Genomic DNA, 22055 nt, shown 5'->3' with positions numbered 1-22055 from the left:
ATTCCAGGAGGGGGAAAGAGGGAGCGAAGACAGAGAGGGGACACGTGGGGCCAAGTGTGCTGGCAAAGCTCAGGTACAGAGCATGTAGGGAGACATGTGAGGAGGGCACATGAGACGTGAGCGCAGGTCCGGAGAGTTCCATCAGGCTCAACTACTGCAGGCTTCGAATGCCTTGCTGAGGACAGTTGACTTTATTCTCTGGGAAACTACAAACTACTGAAGGTAGCTGAACAGGAAAGTACCTTATTTTATCCTTCATTTTTGGAAGGCAATGGTTACGGTAGCTCGGAGGGCAGAATGGTAAAGATAAGGAGCTGACTCAAGGAACTTGTTGGAAGGCTGTTGCCTAAGTCTGGGAGAGACATGATGGCACCTGAACGAGGGTGGTGGAAGTGGGGCTGGAGAAGGGCTGGAGAGGAAGATAAGAGGAGAGACATTTCACGGGCAGACCGAACAGGATTTGATGTGGTCATGTGCTGGGTCAAGTCTAGTCCAGGCTGGTCACGGGAAACCCACCTGATCTCACCTGCTTGTCTGCCCGAGTGTCTAAGTCACAGACACCAACACACCTGTAATGCCCGAGTGAGCTGAGAAGGCTCTGTGGAAAACGTCAAAGCCAGCCTGGCCCATAGACGTGGGGACCAGGCAGTCCTCGAAGGAAGGCACCACACTGCAGGAGCTGCTAGGCGGCATGGTTCTCTGAGAGTCAGGGTAATGTGGGGGGCAGAATGTCTGCAGCTGCCCATAAAATCCTGAAATGCAAGCATGGCATTGAGCTACTTCAGGGCACAAGTTCAGAAGATCATTTCAACCTGGCTAGACCCTCACTCAGCCTGGCTTCATATGACAAAATGCCTTTAACCCTTAAGCCCACCTACAAAATCTTCTGACCAAGCATCCATAATGTACTACCTGAGCAGAAGCTCTTCTACCTCCAGGGGCTTTTTATTTCTTGCTCTAGTACCTGAAGCTGAAGGGCTTCACACCTTCCCTAGACTCTCCAAAGAGTCCTGGACACTGAAGGCCTGTCCTTCAGGGGACATTCCTACCCCATGCCCTCTCACCAGTTTTTAAGTGCATCTTCCTTAACTTCTTTTATTTTATAGTCTGTTTTCCACATTTCGTAAAAACCTGAATAAAGCTCTTAACAATGCTCAGCTTAAAAAATGCAACATAGATCTATCCATCTGTACTTCCAAAGGATACATTCATACACATTTATATTTTTTCTTCCTCATTATTTTGAATAGGTACATAGTATCTCATAGTCAGATATGCAACCATTTACTTAACTATTATTATTGCTGATCTTTGCAGTAAATAGAAAAACTGGAAGTGAATAAACAATATAATGAAGAAATATGTGGAAAGATTTCTTAATATTTGAAAATAATCAACATTTTGCTAATCTTGTTTCATTTATCTTTTCAATTTTTTTCTTACTCAATGGAGTTTTTCCCTTGGGGTCCTATGTGGTCCTTTTTTATGATTCTCCACACCTTCCATGATACCTTACCATTTCCCTCTTCCTCCTTGTCTCATAATAAATTTAAGTAAAAGATTACTTTCTGGAATATACGGTTTTAAAAATATAATGAAATCTTCATTCAATACCTTATTTCATGGTACTTGTTTCCTCAGCTCTAACATGTGAAAGTCTCTGTCTATTTCACTGGGTGATTATGAAGATTAAGCAAGTCATTGGATAAGGAAATCCACATATAACATTTGAAAGTGCTTTATGAATGTCAGTTATTGATATCATGACTCTGTTTCTGGTGAAAAAACAAGGGATTAGTAGAGGAAGTGCCATCAGGGTTCCTTCCACAAACATTACACGATGGTGAATACAGAACTAATTCATGGACTTTGGAGCCCTAGTCCTGTGTGCTTTCCTCCTCTAGAACTGCTTCTTCCTATGGAGTCACCTATCAAGAGGTAGGGAAGGTGCTATTTGGGTTGGGTTCTTTTTAGCTCTCTTTAAGTACAACTGAGGCACACTAACACATCCAACCTATTATGCTCACACCCTTCTCATTTCTGATTAGTACTCTCAAGGCAGACTACCCTTGGCCAGGAGGCTTGTTCTATGGTCGCTAGGAATATCACCAAGGAATGTGTGCTGAACTGCTCACAAAGCCACAGACCAGCCCTCTAGGAGCTTATGATACAAGACAGAGGACGGATACAGATTTATGAACAGGGTACACTCACAGTAGAAAACAAAATAACATTCTTTGTGAGTAAACAGTAGTATACTTTATGTAGAATCAAGAGAAAAATCCATATAAGGTTTGGGAGGAAGATGAAATTCATGTTAGCAGTATAGACTAGGAAAAAACATAAGGAAATTCCATGTCAAGGCAGGAGAAGAAAGAATGGAAAACTACTGGCTCTTCTCTTTTTGATGCCCTAAGTCTTCTGCATGGACTCAGTAGGCAGATGGGCAAAGGACCCAAACAGATCACTCAGATACGCATATAATTTATCAACCAATATGGACAACTGGCAATTCTCTAGCTGTTAAAGCAATAAAAATCAAGACAATGATAAAATACCATATTCTACCTATCACATTAGCAAAGATTTCTGAAAGTCATTCTTGGTGCTGGACTGAGACTGGTGACAAAGGCACCTGTGCAGAGTGTGCAGACATTGCAAAGGAGTATAAGCCTCTGTAAATCACTTGACAACCTGCATCTAGAACCTAAAAGTGTTCATACTTCTGGACAGGGGAATTTTTCTTCCAAGAATGTATCCTAAAAGTGTATTCTGAAAAACAGAAGAAATTCTGCAAGAGGTAGTCATCACAGTGCTAGCTGTCATAACAGAAAACCAACAGAGGAGGAAAAATGGCCACCCATAAGAGAACGGTTGAACAGTGGTACATTTACCTGATGGGAATGTTAAGTAGCCATGAAAACAGTATTTACAAGGAGTTAACATCGTGGAAAGACCATTATAAGGTTCAGTTGGAAAATAAAGCAAGATACAAAACTGAATAGGGAGACTGGGTTCAGTTATGTGGAAGACTATGTATAGGGCAGATTGCAAGGCAACATATTTATAGTTGTCTTTGGGGTTTTTTTGGCTTTATGTTTTTCTGAATTTTAGTATCAGTGAAGGACAAGTACTTTGGAGGCAGACTTCCTGGGTTCAAATCCTAGCTCAACTGCTTACCAACTGTGTAGTCTTGGTGAATTATTTAGCCTTGCAGTATTTCAGCTTTCTAATTTGTAAAACGGGATTAAAAGTAGTACCTAGGGGCTTCCCTGGTGGCGCAGTGGTTGAGAATCCGCCTGCCAATGCAGGGGACACGGGTTCAAGCCCTGGTCCGGGAAGATCCCACATGCCGCGGAGCAACTAAGCCCGTGCGCTACAGCTATTGAGCCTGCGCTCTAGAGCCCCGTGAGCCACAACTACTGAAGCCTGCTAGCCTAGAGCCTATGCTCCACAGCAAGAGAGGCCACCACAATGAGAAGCCCGCGCACAGCAACAAAGACCCAATGCACCCAAAAATAAAAAGTAGTACCTATACCTTAGTGAGTTATTATGAAGATTAAATTGAGTTAATATTTACATATTATACAATATAATCGGAGAATATAATTAATATTTATATATTTTAATAACACAATTTATATATGTTTGCTAAATAAGAAAAATACAAAAGTAAAATTACGTCACAATAATGTAGCTCTCAAAAGTAAAATGTTTATTAAGAGAAATAAAATTTTCAAAAGGGCAACAAGTAAGTCCTTCAACAATAACCAAATGTAAGAATGGACAAGGCAGTGGGCATGTAGCTCACTTCCAGTTCCCAGGTGGAATCCTCTGGAACATTCTTGGCCCTCGGGACCTGGGCTATATACCTCTTTCCCATATTGGTTCCTAGATCCTTCACTAATTGACACACATTCTGATTTCTTCACTTGCCCCCATGCAGGCTCACAACAGCAACAAACTTGAGTGGGCTGAAAGACCTGGGATGTGCAGTTTCATTTGGGAGGTTTCTTGGACTGATCTTGACTTTGGGTACCCAGTGGCCAGGCACATGTAATCACGGCATCACCATCAGGAGGAAAACATTACCAGGAACCATCACAGTTGGTTTATTAGAATGTAATGCTGCCTCACTGAACAAAATAGACAATATATGCTATTTATATCCCTATGCTGGCTCTGTTCATATTTGTCACTCATATATACCCTGATAGCATTCCTCAGTGTAATATTAACCTTCCAGGAAGACAGACTCCCACAACTCCCCACATAGGGACATTGATCATTCAGGTATGTCAGGGACAGTGATAGAGACTTCCACTGGCCTTTTGTGAAAACCAATTCATTCTCTCTTTCCTGTCTTCTCCCTGCTTTGAAGACATGGCAGGAATTTCACATGGCTTCAATCTACATTTGAGTGCTGTAAAGTGTAAGAGTACAAAAGGTTCATAATGCAATGAAATACACCCGGTGAAGTTAAATAGTAAACCCAACATCCTGAGCTCCATCTCCCAGTTTCCCCTGTCCATCTGGGTCTGAGTGAGAGGGCCGAGTGAACTGTAGTTCCTGCCTGTGGCTTTCTTGGCTGACACACGAGAAACAGTCAAAACCAGAATGGCCCCACAAGCATGTTTTACCACTCTCACAGCCAACTCAGGGAAAGAAAATCCTCTTTATTAAATCCCTCCCTTCAAGAAGCCAGTTACTAGAGATGCCAAATACACTGGTGTGGATGACTGTGGTCACTCAAATCAAAGAGCTTTAACATAGCCTCTTCCCACTGCTATTTCCATAAAACTAACATAATTTTAAAAGATTCCATTAGGATCTTGCCACACACAAAAAACCAGAGAAAGCCTAACTCATTTTCTGATGAATGGCTCCTGTATTCCAGCTGCTGAATTTCATGTAGTAAGTTTGGAAGGAACACTACGTCAAGGACCCAAAGCAAAACGCAGCAAGATGTTAACACATTTCGTGGGCATAAAACATAAGAGTGATGGCAAGGTCAATCAATCTGTCAGTCAGTCAGTCAATGACAGTTACTGAGTACTGGTCAAGGTGCTTTTGGAGAGACCAAAGAACTAGAAGATAACACCTTTTCCTTGAGGATTGATAATGCAGTTGGAACAAGAACACATACACTTATAGTAGCAGAAGAATGCACACATAAGTTTATGTTGGCAATAAATATTAGTCATCACATTTAGTTAGAAAATCACCCCTCCCCCATTTTAGAAGTTATTTTACCTCCAAGAATGGAGGAGGAGAAGAGGAACTTGCAGATAAACTGACTTTACTCAAGTTGTAGCTCCTGAAGGTCAAGGAGAATCATTCCTCCTCTTGTCAGTTTTGGGAAGTATTTTTCCCTTCTAAAAACAAACTTGTTTTTCTAATTATTAAAATATTTTGAATTAATTGTACCAACTAGAAAATGTAGAATAGTATATGCAAAGAAAAGAAAAATTATCTTTATTCCTACAATTCAGACATAGCCAGATATATACACACAAAACTGGAATGTTATACATATTGTTTTGTATCCTGTTTTCTCCCCTAATATTACCTATGAGCTCACATAGTATTAAAAATCATTCTTTTTTTCCCAATAAATTTATTTATTTTATTGTTATTATTTTTTTGGTTGCATTGGGTCTTCACTGCTGTGCACGGGCTTTTCTCTGGTTGAGGTGAGCAGGGACTACTCTTCGTTGTGGTGCACGGGCTTCTCATTGCGGTGGCTTCTCTTGTTGTGGATCACGGGCTTTAGGCATGCGGCTTCACTAGTTGTGGCACGTGGGCTCAGTAGTTGTGGCTCGAGGGCTCTAGAGCGCAGGCTCAGTAGTTGTGGCACACGGGCTTAGTTGCTCCACAGCCTGTGGGATCTTCCCAGAACCAGGGCTTGAACCCACGCCCCCTGCATTGGCAGGCGGATTCTTAACCACTGCACCACAAGGGAAGCCCTAAAATTCATTCTCAAAAACCTCTCCTCTTTACTTTGTCATGTGGGGTCACTGACAGCTCTGTGATGATCCGTTAGATCAGGAGTTCATGGTTACTCTTGCTGCTTAATGATGATGAAGTAGCCCCGTGAAGCCGAGTGTGGATTTCCTTCCCAACGTGGAAGGGGAGTGGAAAAAGAGGAGAAAGGAAGCGCATGACTAAATACAGTAATGGAAGGGTATTCTCTAGGGCAGCGCTGTCCAAGAGAACTTTGTGTGTTGATGGAAATGACCTCTATCTCACTGTCCAATACAGTAGCTGCATGTGGCTACTGAGCACTTGAGATGTGGCTAGTCAACTGAGGAACCAACTTCTACATTTTATGTAGTTTTAATTAATTCAAATTTAAATGGCCACATGTGGCTTGTGGCTACCGTACTGGACAGCACAACTCTAGGGATATCTGCATTCTCAGGTTTAACAGATTTTCAGTAATGTTTCTGATTAAATTCCTAGAGAAAAAACATATGACCCACCAAGAGTTTAAATAAAAGCCAGATAATGATTCTTAGACTCCTGGCGTTCAAGATAAGAAGTATATTGGACTCTTTATTACATTTATCTTTTCCTTACAAATTTACACTCTAGTCTTGGTAGAAGGAACCAGAGTATAAATACTTCAATAAATAAGTAATGGTCACCCAACTCACAACCCTCATGAGGGCTGATGTGCATTGTTTTAAGCTAAACTTCCAGGGCAATTCAGTTCTCCTGCAGGAACCACTTTCCTTTCTGGAAGTAAGAGAAGGAAAAGGAAACACATCACCCACTTTCTTTCCTGCAGACTCTGGGCCTAGCTCACTGTGTGTATGGAAGTGGCAACAGCATAGGTGGGTCTCCAATTTCCCTACCACTTGATGATGAAATAAAGTTCAGTACACAGGCTCTAGCTTACACTTATGGGTGGAGATGAATACCATCAGCCTAAACTTTGTCAAGGTGCTATGTCAGGAACTGTGCCCCTAATGGGTTTGTTTATATACATAGCAGATGGCTTTGCAAAACAAAATTCTTGTTCTCCTTTATGGTGAGGCTGAGAACCACCACCAAACTCTGGGCACCAGGAAAAGAGTTGGATGGACAACATTCAGAATCAAGACTGACCCTTTCCTGCGGTAGGTTCTGCCCAGACCATGATGCCAACTTATAGATGCAGACAGCCCACCTGTGAAGCCCATCACAGGCATCAGGAAGGGCCCCCAGAACTAATTCCTCAACCAGAGTGTGGCCTGATCAGGCTGGGCAGGACCCTTTGTGAAGCTCCTTGGAAACAATGCTGAGAGCAATTGCTTCCCAAGACCCCTCAATATCTTCAGACAAGAAAGCCCTTCAATTCCCATGTGATCGGAGAGTATCATTTTAGGCATCCAGGCCAAACACTGTTGTTTTCAGATACTGCCCAAATCTCAGGAGTCATCTGTCCCCTTGACCTTTCAGAAGAAACACTGGCTAAGCATGTGCTTGCCTTTGTTATTGTATTTTTATAAAATGGGGGTTCACAGTATCTACTTCATAAGGTAACCTCAAAGATTAAAGAGGATTAAGAGATGACCCATGTGAAGGGCTGAGCATGTGCCTGCACACAGCACTCTACAAATGTTTCTTTTCACTTTTCTTCCCTATTCTTCTAATAACACAAACATTTCAACTTTTATGCCTTCATTTAGTCGACAACTATATGCTAAGCACTTACTCAAGTGCTGGAGACACAGTGGTGCATAAAACATACTCCATGCCTTCTTGGAGTTTATGTTTCAGTGAGAAAGAAAGATCAGAAATCAAGTAATACAATTTAATATTATATGTGACAATAAAAAGGAAATTTTCTTTAAGGAATATATAGAGATGCAACTCTTTTCTCTAGACTGCATTCAAGATAGGAAGAGGAAAAGCTCAAATAAAAAAGAAGTTTGGGCACTCCCAAAACTTTTAAAAAAGAGTAGTGATTATGGTCCCTTTTGTTTGGCCCTGTCTGGTGAGGGTAGATATAATTAGGAGGTCATCCCATAGCTCTGCTGAGGACCAGCCCTGGCAGAGTGGGTTTTTTTTTTTTGCCAGTGGTACTGATCAATTCGTGCCTGGGTAGGAGAATAAGCAGATGTCAGTGACAGAGGCAGAGCTGGCAGTGCTCAGCTTTTTGGCGGTACAGCTGTTTGCTAGCCAAGTGGAAGCAGGGATGTATGTTTATGAGCTTTACAACTCTTAACCATTTTTCCACAGAGACTATAATTTTGTCGGTTACTTTAGGAAGTGTAGAGTTTTGGGCCTCAGTCATGATTGCTGCATGTGCAGGGGCATGGATAAGCCTAAGTGATGAACGAGAGGGCTCAAATCAGAGTTCCAGGGACAGGGACACAGAAAGAAGATGCATGGCCTACTCCCTTTCGCTACCCTTATTTCTTCTTCTCCAACACTCTTATGGCTCTTTGTGCGTTCCCTTGTACTCTCCGGGGACCCTTGCACTCCCCCCTTTAAATACCTTCTGCAATCCATGATACAAGCCAATGAGCAGAAAAGAGAAAAAAATAGGTAAGTCTCTGGTAAAGCTCTTAAAGGCTCTAAGAATATGATCTCTGGCATCACATCTTCTCAGCATGATTTAATGACCTCCAACTTTACTCAGAGAAAGGCCCAGGGAATCATACACTTATTACTCACATGGTACCTTTTTAAAAAACTTAAAAAAACTCCTTCTTAGGCAGCCTCTGATATACCTGTCTTATAAGTAGGTGATTCAAACAAATGTTCTCATTTTATAGACAAAGAGATGGAAGTTGAATCACATGCCTTTAAACCAATACTATGGTTATATGTTATTGTGCAAATAAGAGAAAAGTGGAAAATTCATACAATCATTTTAATATTTAAAAACATCCAGCTATTTGCAATTATTCATGGATCTAGCCTTTATCTTAAAACAAATGGGGAGCAGAGCTAAAACAGTCATCACATACTTTTCTACTAAGTCCAGAGTTTTCTCATTTGCAGTCCCTTTGCTTTGGCATTTTTATAGACATTTTGATTAGCGTTACACCAACCCCTCAGAGAATTCTTTCAGAAGGAAGGAGAGGAACTAATATTTATTTGCTCTGAGATAGGCATTATCTTAGGTGTTTTAAATAGAAAATCTTCATTTTTACAACTTTTTAAAAAACTGAAATATAGTTGATTTATGATATTGTGTTAATTTTAGGTATACAGCAAAATGATTCAGATATATATATATTTTTTCAGATTATTTTCCATTATAGGTTATTACAAGATATTGAATATAGTTCCCTGTGCTATACAGGAAATCCTTGTTGTTTATCTATTTTATGTATAGCAGTTTGTATCTGTTAATCCCATATTCCTAATTTACCTGCCCCCCACCTTTCCCTTTGGTAACCATAAGTATGTTTTCTATGTCTGTGAGTCTGTTTTTGTTTTGTATATAGATTCATTTGTATTATTTTTTAGATTCCACATATAAGTGATATCATATAATATGTCTGTCTGATTTACTTTACTAAGTATAATATTCTCTAGGTTCATCCATGTTGCTGCAAATGGCAATATTTCATTCTTTTTAAGTTACATCAACTTTTGAGTTAAGTAATATTGTCCCCAGTTTACAGACAAGGAAACAAAAAAGTTCAAATAACTTACCTAAATCCTCATAGCTACCAAGTTTCAGAACCAGGACTCAAACTCTGGTCTGTTTGGTAACAGTTCATAGAGACTATTAGGGCTTAAGCTCACAGACAAATCATTTCAAACAAAATCTTGCCATTTGTGTCGAGGTCCCTCACTGTCAGATTATAGGCAAAGTTACTCAGACTGGATCAACATTTCATAAAATACGTACATTTTCATTAGGGAGAAAAACATTGAATTAATTAAAATTGATGACATTACCTAAACACTGAAAAATTCGAAAAGCCCTGAAGAGTAGAAACAGAGACATTTTGGAAATTTCTCTTGGCCAATTTTCTGATTTAGTCACTATTTTATTTCTATCCATTGCATGAACTACCTGGATCTGGGTTCAAAGCCTGGATAACCCATTAACCAACTGTGTGTCTTTGCATAAATTATTTTCCTTCTTGAGCCTCATTTTCTTTTAAAATAATATCTATTTTATAGGGTTGTGGAAAACATTATACATGAGAGCATTTATAAAAGCATCTAGTGCATTCCCCAGCATGTAGTAGGCCCTCAGTAAATAGTAGCAATTATTACTACCATGAAATAAGCTTAGCTGTATTTGTAGATTCTGTATAATGCATATGCAATTCTTAAGCAATTTATCTCTCATAACCCACCACCCTTAGGTATAAAATGATGCTGATCTTGGAAGTGAAGCCTCCACAGTTTGGTTGTCATTTTTCCCCTTAGCTCCTGGTCTTGGCCAACAACCTCAGCCAGGTCTTCATGTAGTCAGAACTCTACTAAGCTTCCTCCCTGGACGTGATGGAGAAACCGACTCTCCATTTTAGTATGGAGTCTATAAATGGGGAAGCTACAGGAACAGCTCACAGGCTGTGTTAGCAAAGACAGATTTTTCTTTGGGCTGAGAACTAAACCAGCTTGCAAAGCACTCGAGCTATTTCAGACTGACATTTAAGTAACTACTGTACTAAGAAAAAGGAAAATAATGGAAATAATAACCCTGAACATTCCATTTGGCACATTCCTTTTGAAGGAACCAGGTTACAGTGGTTAGAAAGCTGACCAGTGGAGCAACCTCCTGGTCCCCTAGCCCCTGGTCAGATGGGTTGCAGCATGTGGGCTTCAAGTTAGACAAGTCCACCTGGTTCCAAGAAGTGGGGCCATTTTCATCTACAGCTTCTACCACTAGCCTGCAGGCCACAGAGATGTATTCTGCACACTCTGGGTGCCCTCCTCTGCTAGTGCACCTCACAGAACCTCACCTGGTCTGAAGCAAGCTGCTAACAGCATTTATTACTGTGAGCCACACTCGCTCTCCAAGCTGTATACCTGGGGTAGGGGAAGAGGAAGATGGTCTGCTACTGATGTCTGCAAAGTTTCAAATAAGGGGATGAGAGTGGGCAGAGCATTTTGCTGAAAAGGGCAAAAAGGAAATGGGAGAAAGCAGAGTGAGAAGGAAGGCATGTATAAAACCCTTTTGGTTAAAATATGTAATCGATTTTCATTAAAATATCTTCAACCCAACCAAAACACTAATGCGTGGTGGCCTATGGCTTCCAAATTCTCAGAATGATAAGCTGCCGAAGTAAACTAATTGCAATGTGTCTCAGTAATTGCCGTGTGTGGGTATGTACAGTTACAGTAAAATGGTTCAGTGAATCCTGATAATGACAATGCACGTATGGCAATTATATAAAACAGAGATGCTCAAAACCAGAAGACCCAAAGATTCTTAAGATGGATATTAAAGCCAGCTTTGCCATTTACTGGCTGTGTGGCCTTGAGGAAACCATAGCCTCTCTGAGCCTATGAGTCTCTATTGATAAAAGGGGGAAAATAATACTATTGTGGCAGCATGATCCTCATGATAGGGAGGGGGAGAAGCACAGGGAACAAACGGAAAGAGATTCAGTGCCCAGTTGCCCATGATTTGCCTCCTGTACTCCATCACCCGCCTATGACTCAAAAATCCTGGATACATATAAAGCCCAGAATGAAGGGTGGAGGAGTTGGACATTCTTAGTCTGATGGGTGTGTGAAGTAGACACTTTGGCCATGGGTCAAGGTTGAAAGGAATGAGTTGGGAATTTCTCTATGAGAGGGGGTTACTCTGTTACTGGTGTATATAACCCTCCTAGGTGGCTACAAGGATCAAATGAAATAATAAGTGTGAAAATATTTTGCATACAGTAAAACACACTGAAAATTCCAGCCCCTACTGTCTCATTATGAGCCTGGTGTTACTTATCATCCTACATTCTCTGAGTACAAAGGTAAATTTACCCTCAGTTGTGTCAAGCTCTGTTGCATAAAGTTCACAAGCAACCCTTTGACTCAGGAGTACTTGAGCCAAAAACAGAACAAGGAAAGCACGGCAGAGAATGAAGATTTAATTCTATCTGTCCTTGTCCTTCCAAGCATGCTTTGCTGTCAGAGAGGTCTGGCAGAGAAGAGGATTCCAGATAGAGACTAAAAGGGACATTAACAAGAAATGCTGCAGCCTCCCCTGAGAGCCATCCTGGTTCTCTACAGCTTTTAGGTTGTGCTGCATTTACAGGGCTTCCCCGGAAGGTAAAGGGAGAAGGAAGCCGGAAAGTATTCCCTCAGTCACTGGCCAATTGCTTCCTTTGGATTATCTCTGATTGGGGAAGCACGGTGAGGTGGCACTAAGTCCTACACTTAGGGTCTAGGCCTGTGGTTGTTAAAGTGGGGGCCACAGCATCAGCTCCACCTGGGCTCTACGGCAGACACAGTGAATCAAATTTCTGGGTGAAGGGCCTGGGAGTGTTCATGTTAACAAGGTGTTTCTTACACTAAAGGTTTAGAAGCCCTAAGAACATCTTTACATGATTTTCAATCTTTGGCAAGTTTTCCAAATGGAATACCAACAGGAAAAAACAGAACAGCTCTGAGTTCATTTGAAATGGAGGAGGATAGCTCTTTGTATGGGCATCTCTTCCCCCTGGGCTCACCCCCAGCCCTTTCTGCTGGACTCTGGGGGCTCTTGGGGATAAAGCAATGATGACTGTCCCAAAGTGACTTTAGATTACAGACACAGATCAGGATGATCTCCCTCCCCACCCCAGTACCATTCTCTTCTTGGGCAAGGTGCAATCACGGGACCTCAGTTGAGTGACTCAGAAGTTCTGGGCTTACTGTTGGTCCCACACTGATCTTGTGGCCTAGACTTCTGCTGTCTAGCTGTAACCAAACTCCCATGTTATATCCGCTCCACTAACTAGGCGATTTCTTGTTTCCCTGAATCCAAGTCTATGACTATACAACTTTCCAGCATTCTAATCTCTCTAAGAGTGGGCACCAGCTCACACTTGCACCAAGGGCTTGATTGTTTCTCCTGCTGAACCTCTGCCTCACAGCCAAGTCCTTGTTACATACTGTGAAGCTTCCCCCAAATCTGCTGTCTAGAATATTATAGTGAGATGAAATCTGGGCTTGAAGTAAAAGAAATCTATATAGGTGGGTTTGAGAAAGCAGAGCAGACTCTGCATTTGTAAAACCTGATGTATGTCATTGGATCCCCAAATTCCTGTCACTCCTTTCCATCTGGCTACCAGGAAACTTGCCTTTTCATCTTGTCAAACCTTGGGGACACTGACTCCTAACGTGGATAACTCAATTTATGATCTGCCATCCTCTGCTCCGCCCCTCCAGCTAGACAGCCTTCTTCCCACTACCACCTGGGGGTCACACTCTGATGAGTATGTCTAGTCTACAGGGTCTTTCCTTTTCTGCTTACTCTCATCCCACTGTCCACCAAACTCTCGATCTTAAAGTATGTATTAGGCATCTCAAATGTGCCATGTACTACAGGGATTAAATAGATGACATGATTCCTTGCCTACATATGGACCATGAAGAATACTGTCTCACGGTTGAGTTCAAAGGTTTTGCTTGCCAAGAACCATTCCTTACATATAAGCTCATGACAGGCAGGGACTTCTATTTTCTCTATTGATGTAGCTTTAGCACCCCAAGCAGGACCTGGCACATAATAGGAGCTGAATATTTGAGAATGAATAAATGGATGAGTGAGTGATACTTACATATAGAGCCTTTGGTGAAGATACTGATGGTAAGAGGAACCATAACTGAGCTCAAAGATTTTGATCTATGAACTTTGTACATAATAGCCTATCAGGAGTTTCAGAAAAATAAAGTGACTTCCCTTTCTAACACTGAAATTTTCTTTTAATGGAGGAAGAAACAAAGACAATGGAAATACAACTGGCCCTGTCAAGATGACCTGGAGAGTTTTGCTGCTCCAAGCCACCATTTTCTGCTGGATGCCAGGAGGCCACTGAACCTGAAGAGGAACAAGAGTGGGCAGGAGAATTAAGTGGCTCAACTCATCCACAGAACACTTTGCACTCTTTTAGGAAACCATCCCAAGGTCAAGGAGTTTCTGAGTTTCTAATCTGAGTTTCATCTCTAAATAGGAGCAGAAATATATTTCCTACTCTCTTCATAAAGTTATAATGAGGATCCAGGTATTCAGCCAACAAATATTTTATCGAGCAGTTTCTTTATAGCTACCAGGCAGTGATAATGATCTTGTACCTAAGAGTAATTTATAAAACATATATTGCAATATAAATGTATGTTCTATCACTGACCTCAATGGTATTGATAAAAACCCTACATCAGCCCAGATCCACAGACACAAACAACCTTGGGGTAAATATTTGGCTAATTCAGATCCCCTGAATCATTCGGCCATTCTGATGACAGAATTTAAGAATCTGAAGTAAAGGGATGTGTGATGTGAGATTGGGTTTGTGGAGGAATGTAGGAGAGGAGTGGCTGGTCGTTACACTTAAATGATCTAGAAAAATGCCTGAATGTTTTTACTTCAACAGACTTGCATCTTTAAGGTCTAGTTCTCAAAGCCCTTACAAAAGAACGAAATAGAGAGTTTAGCCAGAGCAGGCTGGTTAGAAAGCAAAAATTTCTGTAATGAGAGCACTCATAATTGTAAGTAAATCAACTAGAAATTCTAAGGGAACTAGGACTGTTGTGCAACGTGGTCTGAGCCCGGATGACCTGAATGGGCACAGATCAAGCCAATTCTAGCGTTTTATTGTTGTTGTTCTGTTTTATTAACACAGTGGTCTTGCTACCAGTAACAACATGTTTCTGATGTGTGTGTGGGTTTTCCCTTTAAGGAAACTCCAACCACAGCTATTCACATTTTTTCTTCTAAACGATGAGTTGCTTATCATATTCACAAGGAAAACTGCAACTAAAAATACAAGAATTACAAGACATGGATTGCCATTAGTATGTTCAGACCTGAAGAGTTCAAATGCACAGCCCCTAAAATAGACTTATAAGACAATATTTAACTTGATTTTAAGATCTCTATTCATTAGAGGCTAAACTTCATGAGTTTCAGATATAAGACAAAACATTTGCTTCTGGAAAAAATGTCATTGCTTCCCCCAAAGAATGAAAAAGCACTAAATCAGTAATAATGTTCATTAAACGCTTTTCTATAGTTTTTTTTTTTGTGGTACGTGGGCCTCTCACTGTTGTGGCCTCTCCCATTGTGGAGCACAGGCTCTGGACGCACAGGCTCAGCGGCCATGGCTCACGGGTCCAGCCACTCCGCGGCACGTGGGATCTTCCCGGACTGGGGCACGAACCCGTGTCCCCTGCATCGGCAGGCGGACTCTCAACCACTGCGCCACCCAGGAAGCCCCTCTATAGTTTTTAAGTTAACTGACAGAGAAGTCACAGTAGTCAATGAAACAGAAATTTTCTGGATCTTTTCCTCCTCTTCAATAAATTTTTGAGTTCCAATTAAGAAAACAAACTGTCATGCTGCCAATGACACAACCTGACTGGCAGGTGAAAGAGCAAGTGAACTACTTAATAAATAATATAGATACCCAAATAGTAGCTCCTGTTACTTAATTCCTATTATAACTGAACTACCTTTAGAGCTCAATAAAAATATTAAAAGATGCTCAGTCACATTACTAACCAAAGGAGAAATTAAAACAACTTTGCTGTACAAATTGGCAAGTATTAAAATGACTGACAGGGGCTGGTGGTGGTGGTGGTGGTGGGATGAACTGGGAGACTGGGATTGACATGTATATACTAATATGTATAAAACGGATAAGTAATAAGAACCTGCTGTATAAAAATAAATAAAAATTTTTAAAAATTCAAAACACTTAAACAAAAATAATAATAAATGACTGACAATATCTAGGGTGGGGAAATGAGCGCTCTAATGCACTGTTGATGAGAGTCTAAATTGGTACGGACTTTGTGAAGGAATATATGGCATTATCTATCCAGCTTTAAAATGTGCATACCCATTCATCCAGCAATTTCTCTTTCAGAAATATTTCCTAAAGAAAGAATGCAAAGAGATATATATGTGTGTGAGAGTACTTGTGTAAACACACAATATACATAAGGAGATTTAATATAGCATTGTTAATAAAAGCAAAAAGTGGAAAAAACATAAATGTCTTTCAACAGTGGAATGATTAAAAAATGAAAAGTTCCCTTAAGTATTAAACTATACAATTAAAAAGGAGTTGATTTACATACATTGACCTAGAAAGCAAAAGCATATATTTTGTTAAGTTAAAAAAAAGTGGGACTTCCCTGGTGGCACAGTGATTAAGAATCCGCCTGCCAACGCTGGGGACGTGGGTTTGATCCCTGGTCCGGGAAGATTCCACATGCCATGGAGCAACTAAGCCCGTGCGCCACAACTACTGAGTCTGTGCTCTAGAGCCCGTGAGCCACAACTACTGAGTCTGGGTGCCACAACTACTGAAGCCCACACACCTAGAGCCCGTGCTCCGCAATGAGAGAAGCCACCACAATGAGAAGTGCGCGCACTGCAACAAAGAGTAGCCCCCGCTCGCCACAACTAGAGAAAGCCTGCGCGTAGCAACGAAGACCCAATGCAGCCAAAAATAAATAAGTTAATTAATTAAAAAAAAAAGTAAGTCATAAAATAAAATGCAGAATGTGAGGCCACTTTATAACAGGGCACATGTTATGTACATATACATGCATATATTTCATTTTCAGAAGCATTTTTAAAAGTCTAAAAGGAATACTCACCAATCTTAATAATCATTACCTTTGAGCAGTGGAATTAAGGTGAACATAGGCTGGGAAGCAACTTAAACTCTTTATAAGGTTAAGTACCCTAAGTACCTTTAAAAAAATGAACAGGTAAAAATTTTTTTCTAATTTAAAAAGTCAGTAAGAATTTAAAAACTGCATTTAAGGAATGTGCTAAGAATCCAGTAATCCTGGTTTGATGATTTAGTAATCAGGCTTCCAAACAGTTTCTCCCAGCAGGCGTGTGCTTGAGCAAACATGGCACATGAGAGCGTGGGTGCGTGCATGCACGTGGGCACACACACACAGAGACACACAAACACACCAATACACATACACACCTGTGGGGTAACACCACTGGGGGCAATCAGAGGGTGAGCTATCCCTTCCCTACAGGGACCGTGACGGCTCTTAATCCAGTGGTGAAGAGTTGTCAGATGGTCCTGGGTGTAGTTTCCAGCTCTACCATTTCAAGATTAAGAAATCATGGGCAAGTTACTTAATGTTTTAGCGATTCAGACTCCTCAGCTGTAAAATGGGAATAAACAATGCCTTCTTTATAGGGTTGTTATGAGGACTAATAAGAAAGGCACTGTAAACATGCACCATACTGCCTGACACAGGGGAAAAAAAAGGCAAACATTTTCAGCAATCAGTATGCAAAATACACAAGACAAGTGGTTGGTGGGAAATCACTTTGTCTCATGAATCATAGTACCTGTATTGCCAGCAGAATTTTAGCCCTGTAAGGAACCTCATCTTTAATGGTTCCACATTTAACCTTCACACAAAAACGATTCCCAAGCTGACTAAAAACTCTTACAGTACTGTAGCTACAGGCATCATCATGAAGGAGAATGAGTGCGAGCTTTGGGGTCAGACTGTGTTTATAAAACCAGCTCTGATATTCACTAGGTATGTGACTTGGGGCAAGGTGCTTAAACTCTCAGTCTCACCTGGGAGGCTAGAGTATATTAATATTTTTATTAATGTTATTGTGAGGATTAAACAATACAAGTGGAAGTATCCAGCACACCCAGTATCTGGTACACAGTAGAAAAATGACAACAATAATAATAGTTCTAATTAACTGAGCATATCCTGCAGACCAGGCATTTTCTCTCATTCTTACACCAACTCTGAAGGAGAAGTATCACTATCCCCCTATTATACTCAGAATTTAAAAAACAAAACAAAGAATCAAAACAAAATGAAAACAGACTCACAGATATAGAGAATGGGTGCTTTGCAGAGGGGAGGGTGGTCAGTGAAACAGGTGAAGCAGACTAAGAGGTACAAATCTCCAGTTATATAAAAAGCCCCAGGGATGTAATATACAGCATAAAGAATATGGTCAATAATATTGTAATCACTTTGTATGGGGGCAGATGGTTACTAAACTTGTGGTGATTATTTCATAATGCATGTAAATGTCAAATTTCAGAACACCCAAAAATGGTGTACATAGTATTGTACACCAACTGTATTTCAATAAAAATAAAATAGTCGGGAAACTTAGATTTAGGACATTGCATGACTTGCTCATAAGATTCCAATTCAGATCTGCCTGACTCCAAAGTCTTTTTCTGCAGTCTTTTCTACAGCTTTTTCTACAGCTCACTGTTTCTCTTCCTTTATCACCTTGGGCAAGTCACAACCTCCTCTTCTGGAAATCTCCTCTTCTGAGATACTGTGACCATTTTGGGGGTATGTAAGCTAGTGGCTGGGAATGCTTTGAAAACTGAAAAGTGCTTTCAAAAACAAGGGACTTACACCTACGAGCCCTGGGAATGCCTCAAAATACCTCTTCCACAGGGCTGCCACTGCTCAGAATTTCACTACTTGACACTCAGTACCAGATGTGCAAATACTCATGAGAAGGAGTATTGCATTAAATTTACCTTAATGTATAAGTGAATCATTAAATCATCCTATTTCCCCTAGGGAGAGGTCCCAGGCAGTTGGTAAGCACTGGATATCTAAAGAGACAAACAGGAAAATAAGAGGAAGTGCCCAGAGAAAAGACGGGCCCTGAAAACTTGATTCCAAGTCTCAATTTTGCCAACGGCTGGCTCCACCAACCAGTTTAAGAAACCATGGGCAAAATCCCTCTCTTCCTCCTCCCCTTTTTATTAATTCATATTTATTCAATAAACTTTTATTAAGCATTACCATGTACCAAACATTGTGAAGAGATACGATTCCTGTCCTAAGGAAACTTAGAATTTAGTGATGATTACTTGATTTAGATCTAGTCCTCTAATATCCTTACTGATATATGGGTTTAACCTGTGAGTGTGTGTGCTTAATCACATATGTATATTATTCACAGTTCAATTTTCCATAATTAATCAAACAGCTCTTCTGATTAAGATGACCATATTACACGCCTGTCATAAAACCCAACATGTTGAAATTCTGACTGCACTCATATACACACTTAAATTTAACTTTTGTTTTATAGAATTAGCACACTGTCAGAATTTATCAAGTACTAGGAATGTAAAATTGCTCTTGGGATAATTTTGTAGTAATTAAGTATAGAAGAGTAATTAAGAATTTCCCTGGATCTAATCATCAATCCCCAGTACTATATAAGCATTAATAACATCAAGGCTGATACCAAAAATTATTCCTGATTATGACCGCTGACGATAATATCCACTGATAACATCAGAATAACGTGAAGTACACTCATTGGCTCATCCTCCTTGTGAATACGTCACAACTTCCTCAGTGAAGACTATTACACTGTTGATTTATCAATCTTATTTGTCTTCCTGAGATTTCAAGGCAAAGTTGTGACACATGCTTAAGTTCTAAGCAATATAATTTCTAGACTTACTGCTTTATTATTTCACAACCTCACATATGCAGATGTGACTAAATTTCCTGTGGGAGGGAAGTATGTTTATTGTCTCTACAATTTGCCTTTTAAAAAAATAAGCTTTAAACATTTAACACTATAAACTCCCAGAAATGAGATCAGTCATGGCTGTAACCCATAGGGCTCTTCTGGAAAGTACCATTGCACAATCACTGTTAAGTAAACAGCCAACACAGAGGAAGAAGTTAAGCTTGTACCTGCCACTCCATTTCATTTAAGTATCAGTGCTCTGAGGTTTCTTCAGTTTGAAAGATGGTTTGGTTGTTTGGTAGGACAAGCCATTTACAACGTGTTTTGTTCTCGGAGGCCTGTTGGTGTCTGGAAACCTTTTGTTGTCCGCACTGAGGTGGGAAAATGCCACTATTGTCTGGGAGCTCACTGGCCTGCTTCTTCGGGGCCTGCAGGCACACTTTAAATCATGAGAAAGACAGCTTATGAACCACAGGAGCCAGGACCAGCAGAGAAGGCTCTGCTTTTCCCCCCGCTGCTGCCTTGATATCAAACAGCTCAGGCTGGGGAGACAGCTTCCTGGTGATTTTCTAATGAAATCTAATGACTGGATCTTGGATGATGGAAATCTTTGTGTTGGCAACTGGCAACTCCAGAGGGGTGAAAATAGGAGGAAGCAGTGGAGAGTACAGAAACCTAAGAGAATAGGGAAGAGGGGCAGAAAATGGGCGCAGAACCCTCAGAAAGAGGTCTCTAGGCTCTACCATTGATTTCCCAGAGGCAATCAATGTGAATGAATCCGTGAGATAGTTCCATTTTACAGATTAGAAGACGGTTCCAGAGAATCTTTGGCACACCCTGTAGTCTGTCTATCCAATAAACATTATTAACAGAACCTCAGTTTTGCCGAGCATGGCAATGAACTAAAATACCTGTTTTCCCAGACTCCCTTGCATGTGAGGGTGGCCATGGGACTAAGTTTGGGGTACACCTGTCCTTCACTCTTCTCCCTCACTTTTGCCTGAAACTGAGACATCAGCATCCATATTGTGACCGGGAGGATGGAAGCCACTGTTAAAGATGGCAAAGCAGAAAGCTGGAGGAGACTGGTGCACCAGTGGCTCCATGGGGCTGCTTCTCCTCCATGCACTGTCTACTTTCAGATGTCTTGTCACATGAGAAGAGTACACTGGGCATGCTGTTATAACATGATAAACAAATCCTGAGAAGCCCTTTGCTCTGTACAAATGTGTATTACAAATAACAGGCTCTTTGGGAAAACCAGGATTGGGACAGACCACTCAAAATCTACGAAACCTACTCATTGCAGGAGTAACAAAATAATCAAGAGAGGATTTGGGCAGCCGGTTCAATGTGGCTGGAGGCTCTTTGGTGGTTATTAAAAATGGGCAAAAATGTTGACTGGAAATGATGGCTTGCAGGAACTGAGACAACAGGCGATAGAACCAGCACTTAGGAAGAACTGTGATCTGCCATCAGCTGAGGGCTGGGCAGGCCAGGTGTGCACCTTTCTGGGGACGCAGCCCCTGGGATCATGCTCATTTCAAATTTTATAGAAAGAGAGCAGAAAGGGATTCTGCTTATGCAGCAGATAGGCTGAGGGCTTCTTCATTTTCTCCTTCTCTTGCCATGTCAGCTCCTCTTGCCTAGGAAAGATTGTGTGTGAACAACCAGAGCTCCACATTATTTTGACATCATTCCCCTATCTACTACCACTTCTATCTGAGTGAACTGGACTGTTTATTTAAGTCACTGCTGTTTGGGTGTTCTATGCAGGCAGGCCAGGAAAATCCCAAGACTTAGGATGTAATGTTCCTACCTCGCCCATTCCATTCTCTACACAGTGCCCTGGCTGACTTTCCTAAATACCACGCTGGCCTCTTCACTTGGCAGCATTACACTCAGTGTGGCCACAGATCCCGTTATGAGCTGATCTTGCAGGTTCCTCAGCCTTCTCTCCGTCTACTCCACGACTGAAGCTGTATATCCCAGCCGTACACCAACTGTCTTTGGCTCATCTCTCTAAGCACACACCATGCTGTCATTTGTGTTCTTGCCTGTGTGCTTTGCTTCCCCCTGCCTGGAATGCCTCTCACCACTTGGCTTACCCAGGGATCTATTTACCATCAAAACTCTATTCAGTGAAAGTGTGGAGTCCTAACCACTGGACATGCAATGGACTATTACTCAGCCATTAAAAAGAATGAAAAAATGCGATTTGCAGCAACATGGATGGAACTAGAGATCGTCATACTGAGTGAAGTAAGTCAGACAGAGAAAGAGAAATATCGTATGATATCACTTATATGTGGAATCTAAAAAGAAATGATACACATGAACTTAGGTACAAACCAGAAACAGACTCCCAGACTTAGAGAACAAACTTAAGGTTACCAGGGGGGTAAGGGTGGGGAGGAGGGATAGACTG

The 22055-nt window shown here is 41.1% G+C and overlaps 1 protein-coding gene across 3 annotated transcripts in view; it reads right to left on the bottom strand.

Moving 5' to 3' along the window:
• Positions 1 to 22055, bottom strand: part of GLIS3 (GLIS family zinc finger 3) — a 499285-nt gene that overhangs the window by 5576 nt on the left and 471654 nt on the right. For all 3 annotated transcript variants that reach the window (XM_089913241.1, XM_089913242.1, XM_022573610.3), the window contains one exon: positions 570 to 752. In XM_089913241.1, the coding sequence (XP_089769367.1) occupies positions 570 to 752 (183 nt within the window). The remainder of the gene's footprint in view (positions 1 to 569; positions 753 to 22055) is intronic.

Source organism: Delphinapterus leucas, chromosome 6 (assembly GCF_059928025.1).
Source record: "Delphinapterus leucas isolate spDelLeu-1000000601 "Yukka" chromosome 6, BTC_Dleu_Yukka2, whole genome shotgun sequence".
Classification (NCBI taxonomy): Eukaryota; Metazoa; Chordata; class Mammalia; order Artiodactyla; family Monodontidae; genus Delphinapterus; species Delphinapterus leucas.
Note: the sequence above shows the minus strand (reverse complement) of the source record. Positions and strands in the feature narration are given on the sequence as shown.